Consider the following 26,024-nt stretch of genomic DNA (forward strand, 5'->3'; position numbering starts at 1 on the left):
AAAAAAGTGCTGATGTGGCATTAAATAAACATTCCATGGGGCAAGACGTAGCCCAGTGGTAAAGCACTCGCTTGATGCCCGGTCGGTTTGGGGTCGATCCCTGTCAGTGGGCCCATTGGGCTATTTCTCGTTCTAGCCAGTGCACCAAGACTGGTACATCAAAGGCCGTGGTATGTGTTATCCTGTCTATGGGATGGTGCAAAAGAAAGAAAGAAATGTTTTATTTAACAACACATTCAACACATTTTATTTACGGTTATATGGCATTAGACATATGGTTAAGGACCACACAGATTTTGAGAGGAAACCCGCTGTCGCCACTACATGGGCTACTCTTTCCGATTAGCAGCAAGGGATCTTTTATTTGCGCTTCCCACAGGCAGGATAACAAACCATGGCCTTTGTTGAACCAGTTATGGATTACTGGTTGGTGCAAGTGGTTTACACCTACCCATTGAGCCTTGCGGAGCACTCACTCAGGGTTTGGAGTCAGTATCTGGATTAAAAATCCCATGCCTCGACTGGGATCCGAACCCAGTACCTACCAGCCTGTAGACCGATGGCCTAACCACAATGCCACCGAGGCCGGTGATACTAAAGATCCCTTGCTTCTAATCGAAAAGAGTAGCCCATGAAGTGGCAACAGCGGGTTTCCCCCCTTAATATCTGTGTGGTTCTTAACCATATGTCCGACGCTATATAATCGTAAATTAAATGTGTTGAGTGCATTGTTAAAAAACGCATTTCCTTCATTCCTAAACATACATTCCTTTCATTTCCAAAATAGTTATGCCAGTGCAGGTGCGTGTGCAACAAATTGTAGGGGTGGTGGGTGGATGGGTGGGGCTCTAAACTGTAGCTAGTTTTTAGGAGGGTCAGGTCAGGTCAGGTTTCAACACCCCCCACCCCCTGCCCCTGAACTTTGCCGAAACTTACCTGTGCTTTCCTCGCCACCAGCAATACCAGACTGAACTTTGCCGATACTTTCAAGTCTTTGTTGTCATCCGCATCCTGATAATAGTGCACAGAATATAAAAAGTTATATATACATTGTATATTAATGGCACTGGTTCTATATAATTATTAGGCAGAATAAAATATACTGAACATCAAATGAAATGGAAGGTACTGGGTTCGCAGCCCGGTACCGGCTCCCACCCAGAGCGAGTTTTAACAACTCAATGGATAGGTATAAGACCACTGCATCCTCTTCTTTCTCACTAACCACTAACAACTAACCCTCTGTCCTGGACAGACAGCCCAGATAGCTGAGGTGTGTGACTAGGACAGTGTGCTTGAACCTCAACTGGATATAAGCATGAAAATCAGTTGAAATGAAAAATGATTACAAATGCTCAGTTCTGTGAACTGATAAATGGCCTATCAACATGTAATTCTTCTAAATCTCAATGTGTGCTGATCCCTTCTTTAATTTTGTTTTACTGTTACTGGCTTCTTGAGCAGTTATATACACATCCAGCATATTCAAATTTCATGTCTCATGACATATTTAGAGCTGGGCGGTAATGAAATTTGAGCTTCGGTATCGGTATTTTTGTGGTAATTTACCTCTGAATCAGTACGGTATTCGGTATTAACACAATACAAATACCGATATCAAGCAGCATTTTTGGAATACTCAGCTTTAAATGCATGCACAAGTTAATGCTCACCCACTAATTTCATCTAAATAAATTTAAATTCAATACATAAAGCTCTCGTCTGGTTTATATCCTTTCAGGAAAGGTACGGTAGATATCCTCGAGTGATCGTGAACCGGCCTGGTAACGGGAAATGCTTTATGCGCACGCGCACTGTAATGGGGGGGGGGGGGGGGGGGTGGGTGTATTTTTGGGGTATGGTAAATCAGTGTTGACATGATACCAATACCTAACAGTATATACAGTATACCACCCATCTCTAGACACATTAAATATAAGAGAATTTAATATGTATTTTGAAAATATACCTTTTGTTCTTCTCCAGGATCAAAGAAATTAAAGTTGATATTCCAACCTCTGAAAAAAGTAGGAAAATAAAAAAAACATGCAATTACACTTAAGTTTCCTATTACAAAAAGTTAAAGTTTGTTTTGTTTAACAACATCACTAGAGCACATTTATTCATTAATCCTTGGCTATTGGATGCCAGACATTTGGTAATTTTGACTTATAGTCTTAGAGAGGAAACCCAGTACATTTTTCCATTAGTAGCAATGGATCTTTTATATGCACCATCCTACAGACAGGATAACACATACCATGGCCTTTGATATACCAGTCATGGTGCACTGGCTGGAACGAGATCCTCTTACAACGACTGTAAATGGATTTTGCACAGCCTTGCATACAAACAATTTAATGAAATCTGCAGTCTCGAGTGTAATATTTGTATTATTTATAACCATTTGGAACAGACCACAAATATAAATTTTCTTACCATTGAAAGCCATACTTCGTTATCATTATACTATATAAAAACATTGCTATCTACATTGCGAGAGAAACATATGTAAAAGCAGGATGTTATTAAATTTTCACTGGTTTGTGTTACAAATTATTAAAACAAAATGGTGACAGACTTGACACTACCTGTTGGTAGCAGTAACTCGTGATTTTATTAAAAGTGCAGCTGTGTTTGTACTTTGCATTAGTAAATGGTGTTATTATTATCTTGAGGTGAGACTGTAACATTAAAACATCAACATACAGGGATTAATTTTTGATCATGGAAGAAAGGAATAGCCTTACACATTATCATGTCATACTTTTGTTTATAAAAATAACAATAAAAATGTTCTTGAAAACATTCTTTAATAAGTGTACTTGAGGCAATTGCCGAAAAAAAAAGTGACACAAGTTCAAGGTCACACTTACCTGTATCTTAGGTAGCTGATGAAGAGTCGGAACGAAAAGCAGAACAAAACAACAGGTAGAAACCAGCCCATGTACACTGAGTACATATACACCTGGAATAACACACAACAGACTTACACCTCATCAATTTAACAACCCACATTCCCCATAAAAAAGTTTAACACCTCGTTATACATATACACCTCAAATAACACACAACAGACTTACACCTCATCAATTTAACCACCCACCCAAAACACATTTAACAATACCGAGTACATATACACCTGGAATAACACACAACAGAGTTACACTCCTTCACTTTACCCACTCCTCAAAAAAACATTTAACTACACCTCAACAGATTTTAAAATATGTCTATAATATTTGGAGTTTAACAAAAGCAGGGCCGGGACAATATTTCAAAATCTTAGGTAGCCAGAAGTGATATTAATCTACAGTCCGTCCCATCCTCCTACAAAAACGTTTTTTGTTAATAATTTTAAATTGGTTTGACGTAAGAAGAAAAATAAAAGTGTTGTGGAAATAACACAAAATTACTATTTTTGTGTGCAAGTTAATTTTATAGTATGAAAAATAGGTAACTAACTGTTTGGTTACATAAATTATGTCTGCGTAACTGGTGAGTTACAATTGGACTAATGATGTGCAGAACAGAATAGAAGTTTGTTTTGTTTAATGTCATCATTAGAGCTCATTGATTTATTAATTATCGGCCATTGGTAATTCTGACATTTAGTCTTAGAGAGGAAACCCACTACATTTCTTCATTAGAAGCAAGGCATCTTTTATATGCACAATCCCACATACAGGATGGCACACACCATGGCCTTTGATATACCAGTCATCGTGCATTGGCTGTAACAAGAAATAGCCCAATGGGCCCACCAATGGAGATCGATCCTAAACCAATCATACATCAAGCGAGCATTTTACCAACAACTTTTAATTTTAGCACCTAATGTTTATTGGCAGTTTGCACCAATATGAAGTTGCATAACCGACTTCTCGAACAGAATGACTGTTCGCATGAAATATAGTTACACACTTGTTACAAATTCGTATTCCTACTGAACAGCAGCAATCAGGGAGAGCAGATCCAGGATTTTGTAAAGGGAGGGTAACAAAATTCTAGAAAGGGCAATTTGAGTTTGTCGAAGGCAAATGAGCCCACCTTCCAAGGGAGTGAGATCTGTAAGGGAGTTTGGACGCATGCTCCTCAGAACATTTTGAAATAAATCTGCTCAGAGATACATTTTTAGGGCAGTATAGTGTTGAATATTGTGGAACAAAGATTCATTAAAAATGTCTTTATCGATGTCAACTACTTACAATGAAAACAATAAGAGTGTACGGTGGAGATTTCCACGTGACGAGATGGTAAAAGCCTTTCACAGTGTTCACATAGGGCTTGCAGGCAGCACCTGTAAAACAAGTGCATTGTATTAACACTTTATAACTGCACAAAGCGTATCAATAAAAATATAACAAGCCTCATAACATTGCACATTATACATGTATTTCTTATATGTTAATGTAAGTAGGGCAGCAAGTTATGGCACTCCAAATTCACAAACTGTGAATTTTAAAAAGAACTGGCAAATTTTATTTTAATCTGTGAAATAATTTCATGTAAAGATTAATATGTTTCTGAAATTTTTTAAGCTTAAACTTAGTTAATACATAATTTGGCAAAATGATCTGTTCACCCAATTGATTAATGTAAATGTTTATAGTGACTAACACTATTTCACATTAAATATAGAGGAAGTTGATACAAATACCAGGATATCAAAAACAAATAGGATTTGACCAAATTGATAATATTTGCAACACAAGTTATGTTTAATTTATTGGTATAAACTAACTATAATAGATGAACATATATTCTGCACAAATCATCTTTTCAATTGTATGTTAACTTATTTTACACAAAACATTCATTGAATCAATACATACCAAATCTCTTAATGTTGTCTTTTAACCTGGAATAAAAATAATAATTTATTTGAAAAGCTGACCTGTAATATTTAACGTCATGAAGAGATTAAAAAGTATTGTGAATATGCAACACATTTGGTTGGATGTCAAACATTTGATAATTCTGAGACATTCTTCAGAGTAAACTGCTACATTTTTAGAGTTAACAAACAAATACTACCTCAAAACTAGAAAGAAAGCACGATTAACATACCCTCAGCACAGTTGTAACAAACGATAATTGTGTTACTTAAAAGGAAGTTTGATCCTGTGAACCAAACATCTCAGCCAAGTATTCTACCAACTGACCGGCCTCGGTGGCGTCGTGGTTAGGCCATCGGTCTACAGGCTGGTAGGTACTGGGTTCGGATCCCAGTCGAGGCATGGGATTTTTAATCCAGATACCGACTCCAAACCCTGAGTGAGTGCTCCGCAAGGCTCAATGGGTAGATGTAAACCACTTGCACCGACCAGTGATCCATAACTGGTTCAACAAAGGCCATGGTTTTTGCTATCCTGCCTGTGGGAAGCGCAAATAAAAGATCCCTTGCTGCTAATCGGAAAGAGTAGCCCATGTAGTGGCGACAGCGGGTTTCCTCTCAAAATCTGTGTGGTCCTTAACCATATGTCTGACGCCATATAACCATAAATAAAATGTGTTGAGTGCGTCGTTAAATAAAACATTTCTTTCTTTCTTTTGCACCATCCCATAGACAGGATAACACGTACCACGGCCTTTGATGTACCAGTCTTGGTGCACTGGCTGGAACGAGAAATAGCCCAATGGGCCCACTGACAGGGATCGACCCCAAACCAACTGGGCATCAAACGAGTGCTTTACCACTGGGCTACGTCTCGCCCCATGGAATGTTTATAACCGTAAATAAAATGTGTCGAGTGCGTCATTAAATAAAACATTTTTTTCTTTCTTTTTTCTACCAACTGAGCTAAATCCTGCCCCCTAGTACAGTTAAAATCCCATCAGCATAGCTTGCTGTAGTCAGTGATAACTGTGACACTACCGTACATCTACAAATAAGAGAAAGGAAATGAAAATGTGTTTAACAACAGTTCTAGTTAAGGTTCAAGCACACTGTCCTGGAAACCCACTTTAGCAATCTCGACTTTCTGTCAAAGATAGAGGGTTATAGTGAGAGAAAAGTCGGTGTCATGGTCTTACACCTACCCATTGAATCATTAAAACTTGCTCTGGGTGGGAGCCGGTACAGGGCTGTGAACCCAGTACCTACCAGCCTTATGTCTGATGGCTTAACCACTACACCACCGAGGCCAGTGAGAAAACATCAGGTCAGAGTGTTTAACATGCACATTCAGAACAAGCTCCTCCATCCAGGACAGGAAAGGGGTGGGGTGGGTTGGAGAGGGACCGCCTGTACTGCATTGTGCAAGGGAACACCAGCAGTCCGACCGGACCCGGTAACAGGCGGAGGGTGGTATGGTGCTATAAAATTTGAAAAGTCCCGTAGGATTAAGACAAAGAGAAAGGGTGCACACTTTTTGTGAAGGAAATTAGCACAATTTTGAACGGTCCGCAAAAAGTAAAATAGGAAGCTACATATAGTTTTAGAAGATTAGTATACCGAGAGTAGCTCGTTAAGTGGACCCAGAGAAAACATCTCGTATCAAAGCCTATTATACACCAGTCATAGGGCACTAGATGGGACGGGTGAAAAAACATTCACTGATTTTACCGCAGGCAATAGATACTACAACCCATCACAACAAAGGCACATAAATGATTTGCTGTGTACATACTTCGTGGGAGAAAGCGCGTCTGCTTCCTGCTCCTCGTTTTGTTCATTATCCGGTGCTTCTGTGAAATCATCCAGAAACTCATACACAACCCTCATAATGGCCTCCCACACTCGATCAAATATCGACTGCTTGCTCACGTCAACGGGTTTCTTGTCTATAGGAGCAGCATCTAATTAATACAGAAACAAAATACAAGATGTTATTGGTATAAATGTGAAAGACATCAGTTCATACTGCCACGTATGTACCAGCAATGTATATCAGTGCATATAAATGGGGTTTGGAGATGACATTAAAATGTCATTATGTTTTACAGAATTTTGACATTCAAATTATTTCCAACATTCTTTTTAATTCAGTTGAAGCATTCCAAATTCACGTAGCATGATTCCAAATTGATAGCATGAATCTGCAAGCAGCATTTTGATTGGTCAAATAAAAGATTATGGAAGATGCTAATTATAAAAATGAGTGTATATGTAGACAGCCGCATCAACTCAAGAGTAATTAAATTAACACTGGAAGAAAGATGTAAGTTGTTTTTGGTGATTTAATTAGAACAAGCACAACAAATTACAGATTTTAATCAATGTTTTCCACATTTAAATATAGATCTGAACTTTAATTCCACTTCCTTCATGCATTTTTACATGAAAAAAAATAAATGAAAAAACAACAACAACCCAACAACCCAACAAACAACAAACAAAAACCCATAACAATGTGTTGTTGTTAAATGTCTAACATCAATATCCTTTTATGGCAACAGGGGTAGCTCTGGGTGAGCAAAACATTTCACCTAATAGTCTAATAAACTTCAAAAATTGCAGAAATCAACAGTTATTTTATACAAAATGTCAATTATTACATGAAATTTTTTCGCCAAATTAAAATAAAATTCACCAACTGCTTTCAAAATTCGCAATTGGTGAATTTGACGAGTGCCAGAGCTAGCCCTGGGCAAACATAAGCATCAAGCAAGCTATAAAGACATATTTGAGAGCTTATTTTGTTAATAAAATGTTACGCAGGTTAAGGAAATGTATGTTATCAGCTTTATTCTGTCAAGTTAATAAAGGGAATTCTCCATTCACCAAAAAGGGCAGAGAAATTATATTTATTCCCAGTTTTTCAAACACAAACTGCATGATCAATCTACGCAAGTAAGCCTGGTCCACAAAATGACATCAAACAAGATCAATGTCCTCATTCATTGTATAATATTAAATTTCTCATTTCAAAAATAGATTTTAAACTCTTAATTCATAATTAAAACAATTTTGTTACCTTAATTTACAATGACACAAAACTTTATTTTTTTACTGAAATTAATGATATGAAAAATTAAACAATTGAAAATCTAGTCCAAAGTAAACTTCCAGTCTGGTTTTGGTCACACAAGTGATAAACTGTTAGAAGTAGAAGCAGTTTATTACTTTGCCTTATTTGGTCATCATAACCAGCCAATAGAAACAGTGGTTACAGAATAAATGGCATTTATCTTTGGAATGAAATGTATGGATCTATAGTATGACATGGATCTATAGTATGACATGTATCTATAGTAAAACAAAACGTATTTAAGTTTCATCACAAGAGAATGTAAGAATGCTATCTCTGTATGTACAAAGTATCAAATGAAGAGAGTTTTTCTCACCAACTGTTTGAAAATCTTCACCAACCATCATAGTGGTAGCATCAACGCCACACTCAACTGGACTACTGGAATATACACAGTTATCTGCAACATGCAGCAAGCATTCAGCATTAATGTTTGGACTTGGTTACAGCATGCATTCAGCATTAATGTTTGGACTTGGTTACAGCAAGCATTCAGCATTATCATTTGGAATGGCTGCAGCATCTATTCAGCATTAATGTTTGAACTTGGTTACAGCATCCATTCAGCATTAACGATTGGACTTGGTTACAACATCCATTCAGCATTAATGATTGGACTTAGTTACAGCATCCATTCAGCATTAATGTTTGGACTTAGTTACAGCATCCATTCAGCATTAATGTTTGGACTTAGAGGATCCATTCAGCATTAATGTTTGGTTACAGAATGCATTCAGCATTAATGTTTGGACTTAGTTACAGCATGCATTCAGCATTAATGTTTGGACTTAGTTACAGCATGCATTCAGCATTAATGTTTGGACCTTAGTTACAGCATGAATTCAGCATTAATGTTTGAACTTGGTTACAGCATGCATTCAGCATTAATGTTTGGACTTAGTTACAGCATGAATTCAGCATTAATGTTTGGACTTGGTTACAGCATGAATTCAGCATTAATGTTTGGACTTGGTTACAGCATGAATTCAGCATTAATGTTTAGACTTGGTTACAGCATGCATTCAGCATTAATGTTTGGACTTGGTTACAGTAAGCATTCAGCATTATCATTTGGAATGGCTGCAGCATTTATTCAGCATTAATGTTTGAACTTGGTTACAGCATCCATTCAGCATTAATGTTTGAACTTGGTTACAGCATCCATTCAGCATTAATGTTTGAACTTGGTTACAGCATCCATTCAGCATTAACGATTGGACTTGGTTACAGTATCCATTCAGTATTAATGTTTGGACTTAGTTACAGCAAGCATTCAGCATTAATGTTTGGACTTAGTTAGAGCATGAATTCAGCATTAATGTTTGGTTACAGAATGCATTCAGCATTAATGTTTGGACTTAGTTACAGCATGCATTCAGCATTAATGTTTGGACTTAGTTACAGCAAGCATTCAGCATTAATGTTTGGACTTAGTTAGAGCATGAATTCAGCATTAATGTTTCGTTACAGAATGCATTCAGCATTAATGTTTGGACTTAGTTACAGCATGCATTCAGCATTAATGTTTGGACTTAGTTACAGCATGAATTCAGCATTAATGTTTGAACTTGGTTACAGCATGCATTCAGCATTAATGTTTGGACTTAGTTACAGCATGAATTCAGCATTAATGTTTGGACTTGGTTACAGCATGAATTCAGCATTAATGTTTGGACTTGGTTACAGCATCCATTCAGCATTAATGTTTGGACTTAGTTACAGCATCCATTCAGCATTAATGTTTGGACTTGGTTACCGCATCCATTCAGCATTAACATTTTAATGTGCTACAGCAGGCATCCAACATTTATATTTAACCCGGGTTAGAGTAAACATCCAGTATTAAAAGTTTGATGGGTTTACATAATGAATCAAGCATAGGTGGGGTTTATTTTTGTTTTGTGTTTTGTTGTTTTTGTGGCGGAAGGTTGGAGGGAAGGTTGGGGGATAGGATACAGTGCAAATTAAGCAATTATGTTGTACTGAGGCACATCATGAAACAAGGACAATAGGTTTACTGGGTTATAATGTAAATAATGGGTTACAACAGAGGTACATCATGAAACAAGGACAATAGGTTTACTGGGTTATAATGTAAATAATGGGTTACAACTGAGGTACATCATGAAACAAGGACAATAGGTTTACTGGGTTATAATGTAAATAATGGGTTACAACTGAGATACATCATGAAACAAGGACAATAGGTTTACTGGGTTATACTGCAAACAATGGGTTACAACAGATATCATGTGCTGTGTTTTATAAGGATACAACCTGAATCAAGTGTTTGTAGTTTGTCAGGGTTCAGCATGAATCAATCAATAAAGGTTAACAGGGCTAAAGCTTAAATTAAGCATATATGTCAAGCAGTTCATCTATTCTACAGTGTACCTTTGTTGCACCTGATAAGTACAGGAAGTTTCTACCAAAACTCACTCAAGGTTAAACATTATCGTGTTATTTAAAGAAACTGTCCTGAGTTTGTTGCCATTGCAAGATGTTTCTGACTAATAAAAATTTAATGACTAAAATATCTTACTAAATAGAGTTTCTTGCTTAGAATATCAGTGTCTGTAGGCACTATACTGAATGTGTTTCTGATAAATCCTAATGTTTGTAAGAAGCCCAAACTGAATTTGGTTTCCCAATAATTGTGTACATAAGGAAAACAATATTTTAGAGAATAAAATGTAGTTTGACCTACAGAGGAACTCCTTTTTTTTCAAACTATGGACTTTACTACAAGTTACCAGTATTTATTTCTGAGCCAATTGATTTGTAAATTGTACACAAAAATAGTTGGGTTTTTTTTTATTATTTCCAAACAGTTTTACTTTTCTACTGATGTCAAACCAAACTATTCACAAAAAAGATTCTTATAGAATGATGGGACGGATGATCAGAAACACATTTAATATAAAGCCACTGATATTTTGTGCAGTAAAAATATATTTAATATATGTTATTTTTGTCATTAGAATGTCTCCGTTAGTCAGCAACATCTTTACAATGGCAACAAACTCAGGACTGTCCCTTTAATGTGATACAGAGATTGTGTGTGAAATATACTTGTAAGGGATGTGAATTCATACAGTTTAATTTTTCTTTTCTTACCAGATTCAACAAATGTCCATTCTAGAATAAAAAACATATTCCTCAAAACTTGAGGGAGAGACGTTTTCAACAGGAGGGAGAAATTTTTGTTAAATAAGTATTCAATACAGAACATAAACTGAGTTTTAAATATTTATTATATGTATACACTGGCATAGGAAGTGGGGGGGGGGAGGCAAGGGGGCATGTGCCCCCCCCAACTTTTCTTCATCTAGTAGCAGCAATGATGGTTTATATATACAATAGAATCCCAAGTTTTTTGTTCAGTAAACCCTTATATTAACTGCTGGTGGGTCGAACACGTCCAGGGTCGACTATAAGCCTTCGCTCAAACTAAATTATCAGTACCATCTGTGTTATTAGCTGTATTTCCCTCGAACTGGTGATCCATCAAATTAATATCAAATGGTAAACTACCAAACAGGACCAACAATTGCTGCGCTTGGGCAGTTGGTTATTACAACCTTCGGATTAATTATTTAGGCGGAACAAACTATAGATGAATCGGGGAATTGCAGCAACAGCCAGGCAATCCTTTTATTCCTACACTTGACATGCTGTTTGTTAAGCGGCTATCGGTAATGATCTTTCAAATACAGCTGAAATGTGAGATGAAGCGAAATACCAATCAAACAATTAGTGCACAAACAGGCCTCAGTATAAAGCGTTACTTTGAACACGACCATATTGCTGGAAAGTGGACAGTGCTGGGGTTGTGTTTTTTTTGTTGAAATATTCAAATTGTTTAGTAATAAATTCATGTAAATACAGATTATGAAATTGCCATTTATTTATTTTATTTCAGTGCACTTACATGTATGACAATTTGTATCCAATTCAACTTTCTAACTGATGTTACGGAAATGTCTGAGGTTGACCGAATGGTTAGGTCAAACTACCCGATGGGTCGAACACTTTCTCAAGCACCGATAGGGTTCGAGCCAACGGGATCCAATTGTATTTATATACATGTATATGTGTGTGTGCCCCCAACCCCATTCTGGCACCTTCCTATGCCACAGGTATACAACTTATACAATAGGGCTACTAAAAATTAAGCTTCAACAGTCAATAGCGCATTTTACATTAAACACCAGCCACTGGTGTGCCCTGGGCTAGGCCTATCTTTGACCCTGTAACATGATCTTGTGGTGCTAGTGTCCTTTCAAATTAAAAACTAACATAATTAACATTCAATTATTATTTTTGATAAAGTATTCACCCCTAGCCTTCTTCACTATTAATCCATGACTGGGTACAAAGCAAGTGGCACTAGCACAGACTATTTTTACAAGGTGGCATCGATTTTGTTACATGGACAAAGACAGGGTGAATTCAGGCTAACCAGAGCAAACCTTTTTAATCACTTTGCCTGATGAGGTTTACTATTACATTGGTAGCACTACAGTGACTATGATTTTTATGATCTCGCAGTGAATGCAACTAACCTGTTTCATCCTCCACAGCATCTTCAGTTGTAACACTGCCAGAATCACTGCTCTTCGGTTTGTCATGGCCACTGTCAGAGTCTGGGGTGTTGCTCTTTCTTTTTTTTCTACAATTAGTCCAGCAAGTCAGGTGTCAAACACTGATGGACAAAGGTAAATGGGTGGCACAAACTGCCATGAGTTTTTTGTTATTTTTGTTTTGTTTAACGATACCACTAGAGCACACTGATTAATTAATCATCGGCTATTGGATGTCAAACATTTGATAAATCTGACTCGTAGTCATCAGAGGAAACCTGCTAGATTTTTCCTAATGCTGCAAGGGATCTTTTATATGTACTTTTCCACAGACAGGAATGCACATACCACGACCTTTGACCAGCTGTGGTGCACTGGCTGGAACAAGAAAAAAACCAATCAGTTGAATGGATCCACCGAGGTGGCTCAATCCTGTGATGCAAGAACCTCAAGCGAGCACTTAACCGACTGAGCTAAATCTTGCCCCGTAGTCCAGGAAGTAAGGTGTCAGACACTCATGGACAAAGGTAAATGGGTGGCACAAACTGTCAAAAGAGAGATGCATGTGTTGATGTTAAAGGAACAAGACTAGAATGAAGAGTTGCTGCCATACACTCTACTTCTACAGAATAGCAGAACAATTTGTTCCCCTCGTGTTTGCAAAACTCTTGTCAGGCACGTATCCTGAGGGTGTTTCATGGGTCAAAATCCACCCCACCCAACTCAAGCAAATGTTCTCCTTTTCTTTCCAAACATTTTCCAGGGAGTCCAACTCGCCCCACTGTAAACTTCACTCGCCACAGTCTAGATGTCCATGCATAAACACCAGCACATATGCCTGCTTGTGTATCAGCTTATTCAGCATTCAAAAACAATTAATATATTTTCAGTTTTAATCTACTTTACTAATTGACTTGATTAACTCACTTTTTTTTCAACAAAGATTTGCATTTGGTTTCAAGATGCACACATTTTTTCTTCTCGTATTCTAGTTCTTGCTTCAGTTTGTCTAACAAACTACTTTCCTTGAACTGGTTCAACTCAGTTTCTGAAAAACAAATGTTTGAATTTTCTACAAAATATATAAAATTATGGAAAACTTGTATAAAACATAAATATCAAATTAACATAAAACATACACTGGTTCTAATACCAGTTTGGTCAATAATTTACAAACACAATGCACAAAAAATGCTAAAACTTTTGTATAATATGTTGAGTATCAAGCCCCAGCCACTCTAAAACTACTGTAAAACCTCATTAATCCCAAGCATATGTTTTTTTGCAAACAAAGTCTGGATTATTGAATTTCCATTCCATTGGTACTTTAAGACTTATCTCCCTTGAATCAGAAATCTAAATGAGAAAATTCATTAAAATGTTGTAAACTGACAAAAACAATTTAAACAGGATGTCTGAAGGTTGAAAACAAATTGATAAACAGTCTTACGTTTTTGACTGGCACAAAGGCCATTGCTTAGTACAAACGATTGTGTCCCTTGCTTGAACAAACCATAAATTCCATCTAACACCAATTACTTGAGATTTCCCCTTTTTAAAGCCTCTAATTTTAAACAAAATTAGTCTGCTTAAAGATGACTATTTAAATGCTGGTTTTCTATTGTAATGCCAATCAATGGCAGATTCCTTTGTAGAGGCCCATATAGCTTAAAATAAAACATCTGGGCAGTACACAAAATTCAATGTACCTGTATGAACAGTGCTTAAAGAAAGTTAAAGTTTTCTTCGTTTAATGACACCACTAGAGCATATTGATTTATTAATCATATGCTACCAGATGTCAACCATTTAAATAGTAATTCTGACATGCCGTCCTTATAGATCTTTAATATGCACTTTCCCCAATAGACAGGACAACACATACCACATCTTTTGATATACAGTGAAACCCCTCTAAACCGGACACCCTAGGGACCAAGACAAATGTCCGGTTTTAAGAGGGATCCAGTTTAGAGAGTTTAAGTTCTGTACTGGTTTTTAAAAAGGGACTGGGTAAAACATCCAGTTTTGAGGGAATTCCGGTTTACAGAGGGTCTGGTTTCGAGAGGTTTCACTGTATCAGTCATGTGGCACTGGTTAAGATAGGAAAAAGCCCAGTCAATCTGCCTATGGACTTCCATCCTACGATCCAAGCATCTCAGACTAGTGCTCTACTGACTGACCTAAATCTAAATCCCATCCCAGTGGTTAAAAACAAACATACGTAAATTCTGGTTTTCTATCATCACACCAACAAGTTGTTCCTGAAGCTGTGTAAGCTGCTGCTCAAACACAAGACGGTCCTCGAAGTGCTGGACACTGTTGTCGGCAGACGCGTGATGACTTCCATCTAGTAGCTTCTCATCCTCCTTCTCCGAATCAACAATCTCAAACAGCTACAAACAGAAATTGGAAGGAATGGCAAAACCTGTAGTAACTCACTTTTAAGAGAATATAATTTGTGTAAGCTTATGCCCAGGGGTTTTTTTTACAGAATAATATCCAACTCAACTGCAGTTGTAGTGTGTTAAGTCAGTGGAATCTTCATCATCTCAAACTAGACCCTAGCATCTCTAGTGACCAGGGACCCATTTTACAAAGCGATCTTAGCACTAAGATCACCTTAAGTCCATAAAATTGAGTCCTAATTCACTAAATATCTTAATATTATCTCAATATTAACTCCTAAGAGTCCTAGGAGTCCTAATTCACTAAACTCTTGCAGTGTAATGCAAAAACATTGGCAAGGATGATGAAATATTGCTCAAGAGGGTTTAAGAAAGCATTGTCAGACATTTGTCGTAATTTCTACTTGTCAGTCTTCAGAGAAAACCTTTTACATTTGTTCATTAGCAGCAAGGGATCTTTTATATGCACTTTCCCAGACTAGACAGCACACACCATGGCCTTAGATATATCTGTCATGGAACATTAACTCAAACAGAAAGAAACCCAATGGGTGTGCTGAGGAGGTTCAATCAATCATCTCAGGCAAGCACTCTACCGACTGGGCTAAATACCACCTCAAAATATATTATTCTTATCATTGAATGAATGAATGTTTAACGACACCTCAGCACAAAAAATATATCGGCTATTGGGTGTCAAACTATGGTAAATGCAAACAGTAAGTGATGATCAACATCAATATAAAAATTCAACAGTTAAATTAAAACACAGTGTAAAGAACTGTGCGAAAAATACAAATATCATAGATAGATAATATTAAAATTTACAATAAAAATCAGCATCACATAAAAACTGTAAAATAAGTTCTAGATGGAATCAAAAGGATTCCATCACATTTTGTGGTCTAAATATATATTTTCGAGTTTCTTTAAGATGTTTACACTCCACCAAAATGTGGCGCACCGTCCAAGTACACTGACAGTGCTCACACTGAGGTGGAGGATCTTTCTTTAAGATAAATGAATGGGTCAAATATGTATGACCGATGCGAGCACGACACAAGACTATTTCATCCTTCCTGCATTGTCTATAGGAGGACTGCCACTCTCCCAAGACTGGCTTGATAGAATGAAGCTTGTTCGCAATTGCATCGTCCCAATCATGTTGCCAAATAGAAAAGATAAATCGTTGATATAAAATCAATACATTATCTTTGAGTTCCAAGTTGTACAGGATGTGTAGATGAAATCTTCATATGTTACCTCATCTTTTCCACTGGAATCACTGAAACTTCTGTCTCTCGAACCTTTTGAAGCATTCTTCTCTTCAGATTTATCTCCCTTGAATCGGGAACGTAATGTTTTCCTGAGGCTCATATTGAGTTAATCCATTTGTAACTGGTTTCCATATATTTTTAATATCTGAAATGCATAAAAAGATATTATTAAATAATATTGCATCTGTAGTAATTATTATTATGTAAATCACGTTAGTCAATTACATTCATTTGCATTCAAGTATGTGGCCATTTTTAGTGTCAGGGCAGGATGTAGCCCAGTGTTAAAGCACTCGCTTGATGCATGGTTGCTCTGGGATCGATCCCCGTCCATGGGCCCATTGCGCTATTGCTTGTCACAGGTAGTGCACCACAACTAGTATATCAAAGGCTGTAGTATGTGATATCCTATCTGTGGGATGGTGCATATAAAAGATCCCTTGCTACTAATCAAAAAATGTAACAGGTTTCATCTCTATGACTGTCAAAATGACCATATGTTTGACATCCAATACCGGTAGCTGATGATTAATAAATCAATGTGCTTTAGTGGTGTCGTTAAACAAAACAAATATTTGGGGGGGGGGCGGGGGGGGGGGTGGTGTTTTAGTGTCACTGCCATTTAAAAAAATCTCCCATTGACACTCCATATGCTGGTAGGTTCACAGCCTGGTACCGGCTACCAACCAGAGCAGGCTTTAGCACTTAAATGGGTACCAGCAGGTGTATGGTAAAATCAACAAACTTCTCTTGCACTATAGTAACCACAGACCATTAACCCACTGTCATGGAGAGCCATTTAATTACCATATTGATATCATATAAATTCACATGCTAAGGGAGCTAAAAATTACTTCCCTTGAACTTGAGTGATAGTGAGCGAGAGTGATAGCTCCCCAACCAGCCTCGGTGGTGCAGTGGTTAAGCCATCGGACTACAGACTGGTATGTACAGGGTTCGCATCCCGGTACCGGCTCCCACCCAGAGCGGGTTTTTAAGAGCTCAATGGGTAGGTGCAAATCCACTACAACCTCTTCTTTCTCACTAACCACTGACCAACTAACAACTAACCCACTGTCCTGAACAGACAGCCCAGATAGCTGAGGTGTGTACCCAGAACAGTGCTTAAACCTTAATTGGATATAAGCATGAAAATAAGTTGAAATTAAATAAAAAAGATAGTGAGCAAGAGTGATAGCTCCCTTAAATTCTGAGGTCTGTGAAGCTTAATTGGACATAAGCATGAATATATGTTGAAATGAAATGAAGACTCTTCTGAGTCTTCACAAAACCAAACTGCCCGGCTCAGCTCAAACAACTGTAAAACAATAATTTGATTTTCAGTTTGTGAAATTATTAACACAATTAAATAGCATATATATATTATTCATACAGACTATTGGCACATGATTGATTTTTTTTCAGCAATGTATTTTATATTTTAGTTGAACCAAACTTTAATTCTGTTTACATTTTTAATCAAGTTAAAAGTTTTTCTTGATGAAAATTTACTAAATATGATAAAATAAATGTGCATTAAAAGAAGATATTTACCAAATGCAATTCATATAACCTGCTACAATAAGAATCTATAGCTGTAAACAAAATAGGATTGTGTTGCCACTCTTATAGTAATATGCAGGGCTTCTAGAATTTTTACAAAATCCACTAGCCATGGGATCAGTGATTAAAAAAAATAATTAGCTATGAGTGAAAATTAACTAGCCCTACTTTACTTTAAGTTAACACAATTTTACTAATAGTAATAATCGGATATGTCACCTAAACAAGGAGATAGAGCTTAAAAACACTACGGTAAGGGGTGGGGACAGGATATTCATATGTAAATAAAATAGACTTAATTGCGGCATTTGACAAAACAAAATTCACTAGCCGTCGGGCATGGCAATAGTAGTTATTTACTAGCCCAACATTGAATATCACTAGCCATGGCAGTGGGGCTACCAAAATCTAGAAACCCTGACCTCACATTTAATCACTGAAACTTTATGTGATTGTTCGCCTGGCATCATTTTAGAAGCTTGATCTACAGTTTGCCTTGATTTTACTTATGGCAATAGTTCATCAAGATTAACCTCGAGTGCATGTATATGGCGAGGTTAATCTTGATGAACTATCATGGCAAGTACTGTAAGTTACCAGTACTACTTAAGGCGATGCCACACATTACAAATAGCTGCGAGAATAATGGTCAACATTATGATGTCATTGAATGCTATGCAATCGGTTATTTTTGTGGCTATTCTCATACAAGGCATTGTATCTGTGGTGTCACTTTATATTATTGCAGACTACATGCAGAGTGACTGTTAATATTATCTAGATCAAATATTTCTTCGGTAAGTGTTCGACCCATACACCCCTTTCAATGGTTAGTGTTAGTTTTAGGCACCGTTAGGGTTAGTCTTTAGAGCCTTTGATAGAGGGATATGGGTCGAACTCTTTCCCTTTAAATAATATGAAAAGTAATTTAAGTGCTGTTGGGTTCTTTGCAGTTCTCTTCTGTAATTAGCCAAACCCAGTAACCAGAAGCACAGTAAACTGGCTTAGATATTGCTTGACCACCTTAGAGATCAGACTTTTTGTATCATAGCCCGTTAAACAGCCATTCTCACCATGACATAGGTTGGGACATTGATCAATGTCGCTTACCGAATATACCTCAAACGTTTGACAAAAACTGATCACAAACATGCAGGCACTTTGAAGTTTGTTTATTTCCGGGAATCACGTGATCACGTCATGTGACCGCGTGTTTGTGCTGGTTGCACTTTTCATTTCCCTTGGTTGTCGACGTCCTCAACGTGTGTTAATTAATTACTGCGACGATCTGTATCAAAGACACATTTATCTGGTGTACCGATACCAAATCTAAAGGATGGTATGATTAATCATTAACGGTATGCTTCCAGTTTCCTCGTCATATTAGTTGTATTTTTATTGATTAGTTGAACTTTTGTTTGTCATTGAAACCTGACACAGTGACGATAGTCCTAAGTCACAGTGACAGTAACACGGCAAAAAATGTTAATTGAAACTGGGTTAGTAAGATAACCTAGAAAATAAACCATTGAATCGATACAGTATTGACCGTATTGGGAAGGAGTCAAAATACAGATGTTAAATTTTAGAAATACAGATCTATAATTTAATTATTACAAGTGACAGTGACAAGGCAAAACAAAATCTGAATAGAAACTATGTCAGTAAGATTACTTAGTAAATAAACCAATGCATCTGTACAGTTTGGGGTGGATTCAAAATACAGATGTTATAATGTCAAAATACAGATGTTAATATAGTCCTTTTTTGTGACTCACAGGACAAAGGTTTATTAACTATTAAGCTGTCAGTGACATACTGACAGTGACATAGCACAAAAATCTGAATAGAATTAACTGTGTCAGTGCATTTACCTGGTAAATAAACCAATGAATTGATACAATATCAGATGTTATTGTAAAAAGACAGATGTTAATGTTAAATTAAAAAATATATCAATAGTTTATTATTACAAACGTCATCAAACTACAAAGTGTTAAATTCTTATTGCATTGTGACAGGCAGTTTTTTATTTTTTTGCTGAGTCATCTTATGTAACTGATATCCATGCAATTTGATTGACATCTGAGTATCAGCTCATCTGGTCTATATTAGACCAATTAACCTGATTTCAGTTTGCTTTTTAGTACATGTGTACACTGTCAGTGTATAAACCTAACATATTTATATAACAACTGTATGTTGATCAAGGTTTATCTTATCTTATTAATTAATGTACATGTATATAACCAAGAACCACCATAAGTCACGATATTTGGGAGGTTTGGGGGGGGGTGACTAGAAAGCAGTGGGGGTAAAGGGGTTGTGCCTCCCCCCCTTTTCGTGATCCATTAGCAGTTGCGATGGTTTATATATATTTATTATATATATGTGTGTGTGTGCCCACCCACTTATTGGCACCTTCCTTTGCCACTATAATGTCAATTTATGTTTTATTTTAATAGCCTGCAGCTATGTGGCTGAGAAGATTCGGCGAGCATGCGGGCGTTCCAGTAATCAAACTGAGCAGATGAAGGGAATCAAGGAGAGGAAGTGTGTACTCAGCAATGAGTATGACACCAAACCCTATCGTGAGTACATTCTGTTAATGTGTTAATGAGTATGACACCAAACTCTTATCGTGAGTACATTCTGTTAATGAGTATGACACCAAACCCTATCGTGAGTACATTCTGTTGATGAGTATGACACGAAACTCTATCGTGAGTACATTATGTTAATGAGTATAATGCCAAACCCTATCGTGAGTACATTCTGTTGATGAGTATGATGCCAAACTCTATCGTGAGTACATTATGTTAATGAGTATGACGCCAAACTCTATCGTGAGTACATTCTGTTAATGAGTATGACGCCAAACCCTATCGTGAGTACATTCTGTTAATGAGTATGACGCCAAACCCTATCATGAGTACATTTTGTTAATGAGTATGATGCCAAACTCTATCGTGAGTACATTCTGTTAATGAGTATGAAATCAAACTCTTATCGTGAGTACATTCTGTTAATGAGTATGACGCCAAACTCTATCGTGAGTACATTCTGATAATGTGTTAATGAGTATGACACCAAACCCTGTCGTGAGTATATTCTGTTAATGTGTTAATGAGTATGACACAAAACTCTATCGTGAGTACATTCTGTTAATGAGTATGATGCCAAACTCTTATCATGAGTACATTGTTAATGAGTATGACACCAAAACCTATCATGAGTACATTCTGTTGATGAGTATGACACGAAACTCTATCGTGAGTACATTCTGTTAATGAGTATGACGCCAAACTCTATCGTGAGTACATTATGTTAATGAGTATGACGCCAAACCCTATCATGAGTACATTCTGTTAATGAGTATGACACCAAACCCTATCATGAGTACATTTTGTTAATGAGTATGACGCCAAACTCTATCTTGAGTACATTCTGTTAATGAGTATGATGCCAAACTCTATTGTGAGTACATTCTGTTAATGAGTATGACGCCAAACCCTGTCGTGAGTACATTCTGTTAATGAGTATGACGCCAAACCCTGTCGTGAGTACATTCTGTTTATGAGTATGATGCCAAACTCTGTCGTGAGTACATTCTGTTAATGAGTATGACGCCAAATCCTATCATGAGTACATTCTGTTAATGAGTATGACACCAAACCCTATCGTAAGGATTTTCTTTAAGTTTCTATTATTTTTACCGGATTTGCCCCTTGCCCCTACCCCCCCCCCCCCCCCAGCTATGGCCCTGCTATTAAGGAGTATGTCACAAAACCGTATCATGAGTATATTCTATTAATGAATATGATTGCAAAACCTTATCATGAGAATATTTTATTAATGAATATGTAAAAAAAACACATGAGTATATCTATTAATGAGTATTCTGCAAAACCCAATCATGGGAATATTCTGTCAGTGAGTATATCACAAAACCCCATCATGAGTATTGTATCAACAAGTATGCCACAATATCCTGTTGTGAGTATATTCTGTCAATGAGTATGCCACAAAACCCCGTGGTGAGTATATTCTGTCAATGAGTATGCCACAAAACCCCATCGTGAGTAAATTCTATCACCAAGGACTGTATGTCCATACTGCAGGGCTTGAATTTAACAATTTGTTACCTATGGCAATTTTGAAATGTTTTTGCCAAAGGTAAAATGCTCACAAATGGCAATTTTGAAATGTTTTTGCCACAGGTAAAATGCTCACAAATGGCAATTTTGAGCCTGCCTACAGCAATTTTAAATTGATAACTTTTGCAACAAATATAAAAACCAAAAATAGTACCTTCAACCAATGGCAATAATTTTAATCCATCAGCAAAAAACTGCCATTGGTGAAGCATTTGACTACTAATGAGAACATATAGTGGGTTTCCTCTCTAAGACTATATGCCAGAATTAACAAATGTTTGACATCCAATAGCTGATGATTGATAAATCAATGTGCTCTAGTGGTGTTGTTAAACAAAACAAACTTTTAACTTTTTCAACTACGGGGCTGAGACAATGCTTAATATTCACGTTAAGAGTCTTCTGTGACCCTTCCTCCTCCTTCCAATGCCTATGGGAACACGTCTTAACACAATGAAACAAACAAACAAACATTTCATTCATTCATTCATTTTTACATTTTTACACTGTTTTAATTTGTGTAGTTAAACAAAAACAAGCTAATAAATATACAGAACTTCACATACATTGTTTTCACTTCCTATTTATTGCACAAGTTTATTTTGCGCAAGAATATATACCACGAGACCACGTACCGCATTGAGTGGTATGTTCTTTTGCAAAATAAACAAGTGCAATAAATAGGAAGCAAAAACAATGTATGTGAAGTTCTGTATTTATTTCATACCTTCTTTTATGTTTTACAAAAACGGTTTTTAATTTAATGTCATAACAGCACTTTGTTAAATCTCTATTATCAAAACTATTTCATGGATTTACTTAACGCTAAGAATCATACTCTGCGGCAGCCTTGTATAATGTTTCAAATACGATATGACGTCATTTGTAAATCCTATATGACGTAAGTAAATAAAAGGCACTAACTGCAGTAAAAAAGAAAAATGGAATTCCCCATTTAAAAGTTCCTGTCCAGATTGCACATGTGTGCGATACAGGATAAATTTATTACACGGTTTCAAAAATGCCTTTATCACTATAATAAGATTGAATAGGTATGTAATAAAAGATGTTATAGGATGGGGAAGAGAGAGTACATCTTTAAATGACACACATAAATCAATATTGTTTTGTTGTTTTGCAGCTGAGGATCCTGTAGTCACTCGCCAACATCAGTCGGCTGCGTACAGAAGCTGTGCAAGGCCCGGTGGTGGATGAGGATAGCTTCCCAGCATGCTCAGCTCACTGGACATGTTGGAAGTTCAAAGCTTCCCAGCATGCCTCAGCTGGGTGTGTTGGAAGTTCAAAAGTGTCAAAGACTAGTTATTAGATGTTTTCTTTTTGTGTCTGTATATTTATACCTTTGATAGTGTTTTATCTTGTTTTTTGTAAGGAAATATGGTTGGGTTTGGGTTGTTTTTCTAACATTTTATTAACTTTTCCAGACTTTCATATTCATTACCCGGTAATTCATAAAAGGCCAAGAAACGATAGTTTTCATCCTTACCTACTTCCTTTGTGTAGCCATTACATGGGTGTGTGGGAATCAAGTATTTGTACTTTTTAAAAATTTATAATTTTTTATATATTTGTTTTTTCTTTTGGGGTGGGTGGATTAGGATAATCTTTAATCAAAAGGTACAAGTACTGAATCAAAACCTTCACCTCAGTAGTTATCTCTTGTAGCTACACATTGTATTTTGATATTAGTATTATTTATTAATGTTAATTTAAGTATAATGAATTTCAAGCAAGTTAATAACTTAGCATTTAAATTAAATGCAGAGTTCATACAGACACTGGAAATTGGTTGTAATAATAATAAAAAACCCCACATATTTAAATTAATTTGCATAAAGTTGTAACTGCAAATTTTACACTAACTCTAAGTAAGGCCTTCCAACTTTTGTAGTTTATGTCTATTTCCCACAAAATTTGAAATCCTATGGCCTGATACATCTTTCTGGGTATAAATTAGCTGTGAAAGACTGTTAATAATAAATTTTATTTGACTATGTGACCAGAAATACATCAATACATCTACACCTCATTTAGTAGATTTGTAATTTTAGTGTACCATACTGTTAGAATTTTACAGAAAGAAGAAAAACAAACAGTATTGTGATTAGCCCAGTGCTTCGTGTCATTGTACATCCTATTTTTATGGATTTTTTACTTAATTGTTTTTTTTGGACATTTTTATATTTGTCAAGACTGAAATCCTTTGTACATGGTGATATGGTAATCCCCAGTCAGACCTGTTTGAAAAGGCCACCTAAACAGTGTCAGATCCAGAGGGGGTATTCTGGAGGGGTGCACTCTCCCTTTTGTATACTACAAGTACCATAATAAACTGAAGATATTAAAAAAATATATATATTATCAATTTATCCCGAAATAAGAACAAGATGATTGTAAATAAGAAAAAAACATGTTATTTCTTTTGGTTGGTGATTCTTGACTGACAAGATATATTAGATACATGTCAGTACTAAAATGGGGTGAAAAAATGGATTACAAAAATCGGTCAAAAACAATATCAACTTTTATTGCAAGAGGTGCATAACATCAGAAAAAAGTTCTAAAACATTGACATCTGATTGCAGCAAGAGCCCTTTTTTTTTTTGGCCAAGTTGCACCCCCTCTGGAGTAAACTCCTGGATCTGTCACTGACTGTATCCAAGAGATAAAAAAAAAACACTGATTTTTAGAAGTTAAAAATGCATGAACTTTGTGTATAGTATGACATATTTGAAGGGCCTTTTATGAATAGGTTCTTGTACAAAGAGTTGGGTCATACCTAATGTTAATAATGGGTGGGGAGGGGTAGCAATAAACGAACAAAGCAGTTGGGGTAGAGAGTAAACAGTATTCTCTATCCAGATAAAAATGGCACTGTTAAAAAAAAAAAAAAAAAAAAGGGAGGGGGATTTGGGGAAAGTTTTCCCCAATTGCCCCCTGGTCTCTCATTAGGTATGACCCACCAGTGCCTGTTAAAGCAGGTTAAACTGTGGACAGTATTTCAAGACACCTGCAAGCTTAGCTATTGGTGACTAATGACGTTTGCTCCCAAACCTTGTCCGCTGATAAGAGGGCCGTTACCGAGTGTTTCACCATAGCTAATCTTACAGGTAATATTCAAACACTTGTGTACTTGGGTTATGTCATGTTAGTTGTTTTGGAATAAAAGATATTTTAAAAAATGATGCATTAGTCTTATTGTTGTTATTATTAGTAGTAGTAATTAGTTCTAAGTAGTAGGGGTAGTTTACCACCGGCTTCGGTGGCGCAGTGGTTAAGCCATTGGACTACAGGCTGGTAGGTACAGGGTTCGCAGCTCGGTACCGGCTCACACCCAGAGTGAGTTCTTAAGGGCTCAATGGGTAGGTGTAAGGCCACTACACCCTCTTCTCTCTCGCTAACCAACTAACAACTAACCCACTGTCCTGGACAGACAGCCCAGATAGTTTAGGTGTGTGCCCAGGACAGTATGCTTGAACCGTAATTGGATATAAGCACGAAAATAAGTTAAAATGAAAATGAATGGTAGTTTAACAAAGCTTGTGTCCTCTCCATTATTTTATATGGCTCAGAATGCTGGCGTTGACAGAACTTTACTTTAAACATCTTCTACACAAAATGCCTTCGAAATATACTGATGGAAAGAAATACAGGATCACACAGACAGCAACAAGAAATAATGACTGCATCAAAAATCAATTCATATTGTCAGATGTTGACTGGGAACATATAGGCAGCTCATTCAACACTACAGATATTCAATCCCATATTATAGAACTTGGTATGAAATACAGACATTACTACACTAGTGAATTAAATTTGGTCTACAATTTGATGTGTTCCCTTATTTCTTTCCATCAGTATATAATGAGAATATTCTGGCCACAAAATATTTCAAAACTGTATGAGGAACACAATACTAGAAGATGGAGATGGATCAGCCATATCTTAAGAAAGAAAAGGACAGCTTCTCCAAAACTGCACTGAGATGGATACTAGAAGGAAAACTAAAACGTCGGCCCAAACAAACCTGGAGGAAAACTGA

At 36.6% G+C, this 26,024-nt stretch overlaps 1 protein-coding gene and 1 long non-coding RNA gene across 4 annotated transcripts in view; one reads left to right on the forward strand and one right to left on the reverse strand.

Annotated features, from left to right (window-relative positions):
* The window catches only part of LOC121369125 (GRAM domain-containing protein 4-like), a 36,377-nt gene extending 17,402 nt beyond the window's left edge, over positions 1–18,975 (reverse strand). Inside the window, exons 1-11 of one of the 3 annotated variants that reach the window (XR_005957566.1) lie at positions 18,915–18,971; positions 16,228–16,386; positions 14,781–14,952; positions 13,484–13,604; positions 12,539–12,645; positions 6,633–6,801; positions 4,836–4,861; positions 4,209–4,300; positions 2,877–2,968; positions 1,970–2,018; positions 937–1,011 (exon numbers count right to left, since the gene is read on the reverse strand). Coding sequence is in view for 2 of the 3 variants with exons in the window: in XM_041493988.1 (XP_041349922.1) it covers positions 937–1,011; positions 1,970–2,018; positions 2,877–2,968; positions 4,209–4,300; positions 4,836–4,861; positions 6,633–6,801; positions 12,539–12,645; positions 13,484–13,604; positions 14,781–14,952; positions 16,228–16,341 (1,017 nt within the window). In the remaining variant the exon portion in view is untranslated. Of the gene's footprint in view, positions 1–936; positions 1,012–1,969; positions 2,019–2,876; positions 2,969–4,208; positions 4,301–4,835; positions 4,862–6,632; positions 6,802–12,538; positions 12,646–13,176; positions 13,179–13,483; positions 13,610–14,780; positions 14,953–16,227; positions 16,387–18,914 lie in introns of those variants that run through there. The other 2 variants (XM_041493988.1, XM_041493989.1) reach the window with 2 other exon arrangements.
* A 37-nt stretch (positions 18,976–19,012) lies between these two features.
* LOC121369126 lies at positions 19,013–25,154 on the forward strand. The gene is made up of 3 exons (XR_005957567.1): positions 19,013–19,162; positions 20,270–20,395; positions 23,103–25,154. It is a non-coding gene; the product is annotated as an uncharacterized LOC121369126 (long non-coding RNA).
* The last annotated feature ends 870 nt before the right edge of the window (positions 25,155–26,024 follow it).

This window comes from Gigantopelta aegis, chromosome 3 (assembly GCF_016097555.1).
Source record: "Gigantopelta aegis isolate Gae_Host chromosome 3, Gae_host_genome, whole genome shotgun sequence".
NCBI classification, from domain to species: Eukaryota; Metazoa; Mollusca; class Gastropoda; order Neomphalida; family Peltospiridae; genus Gigantopelta; species Gigantopelta aegis.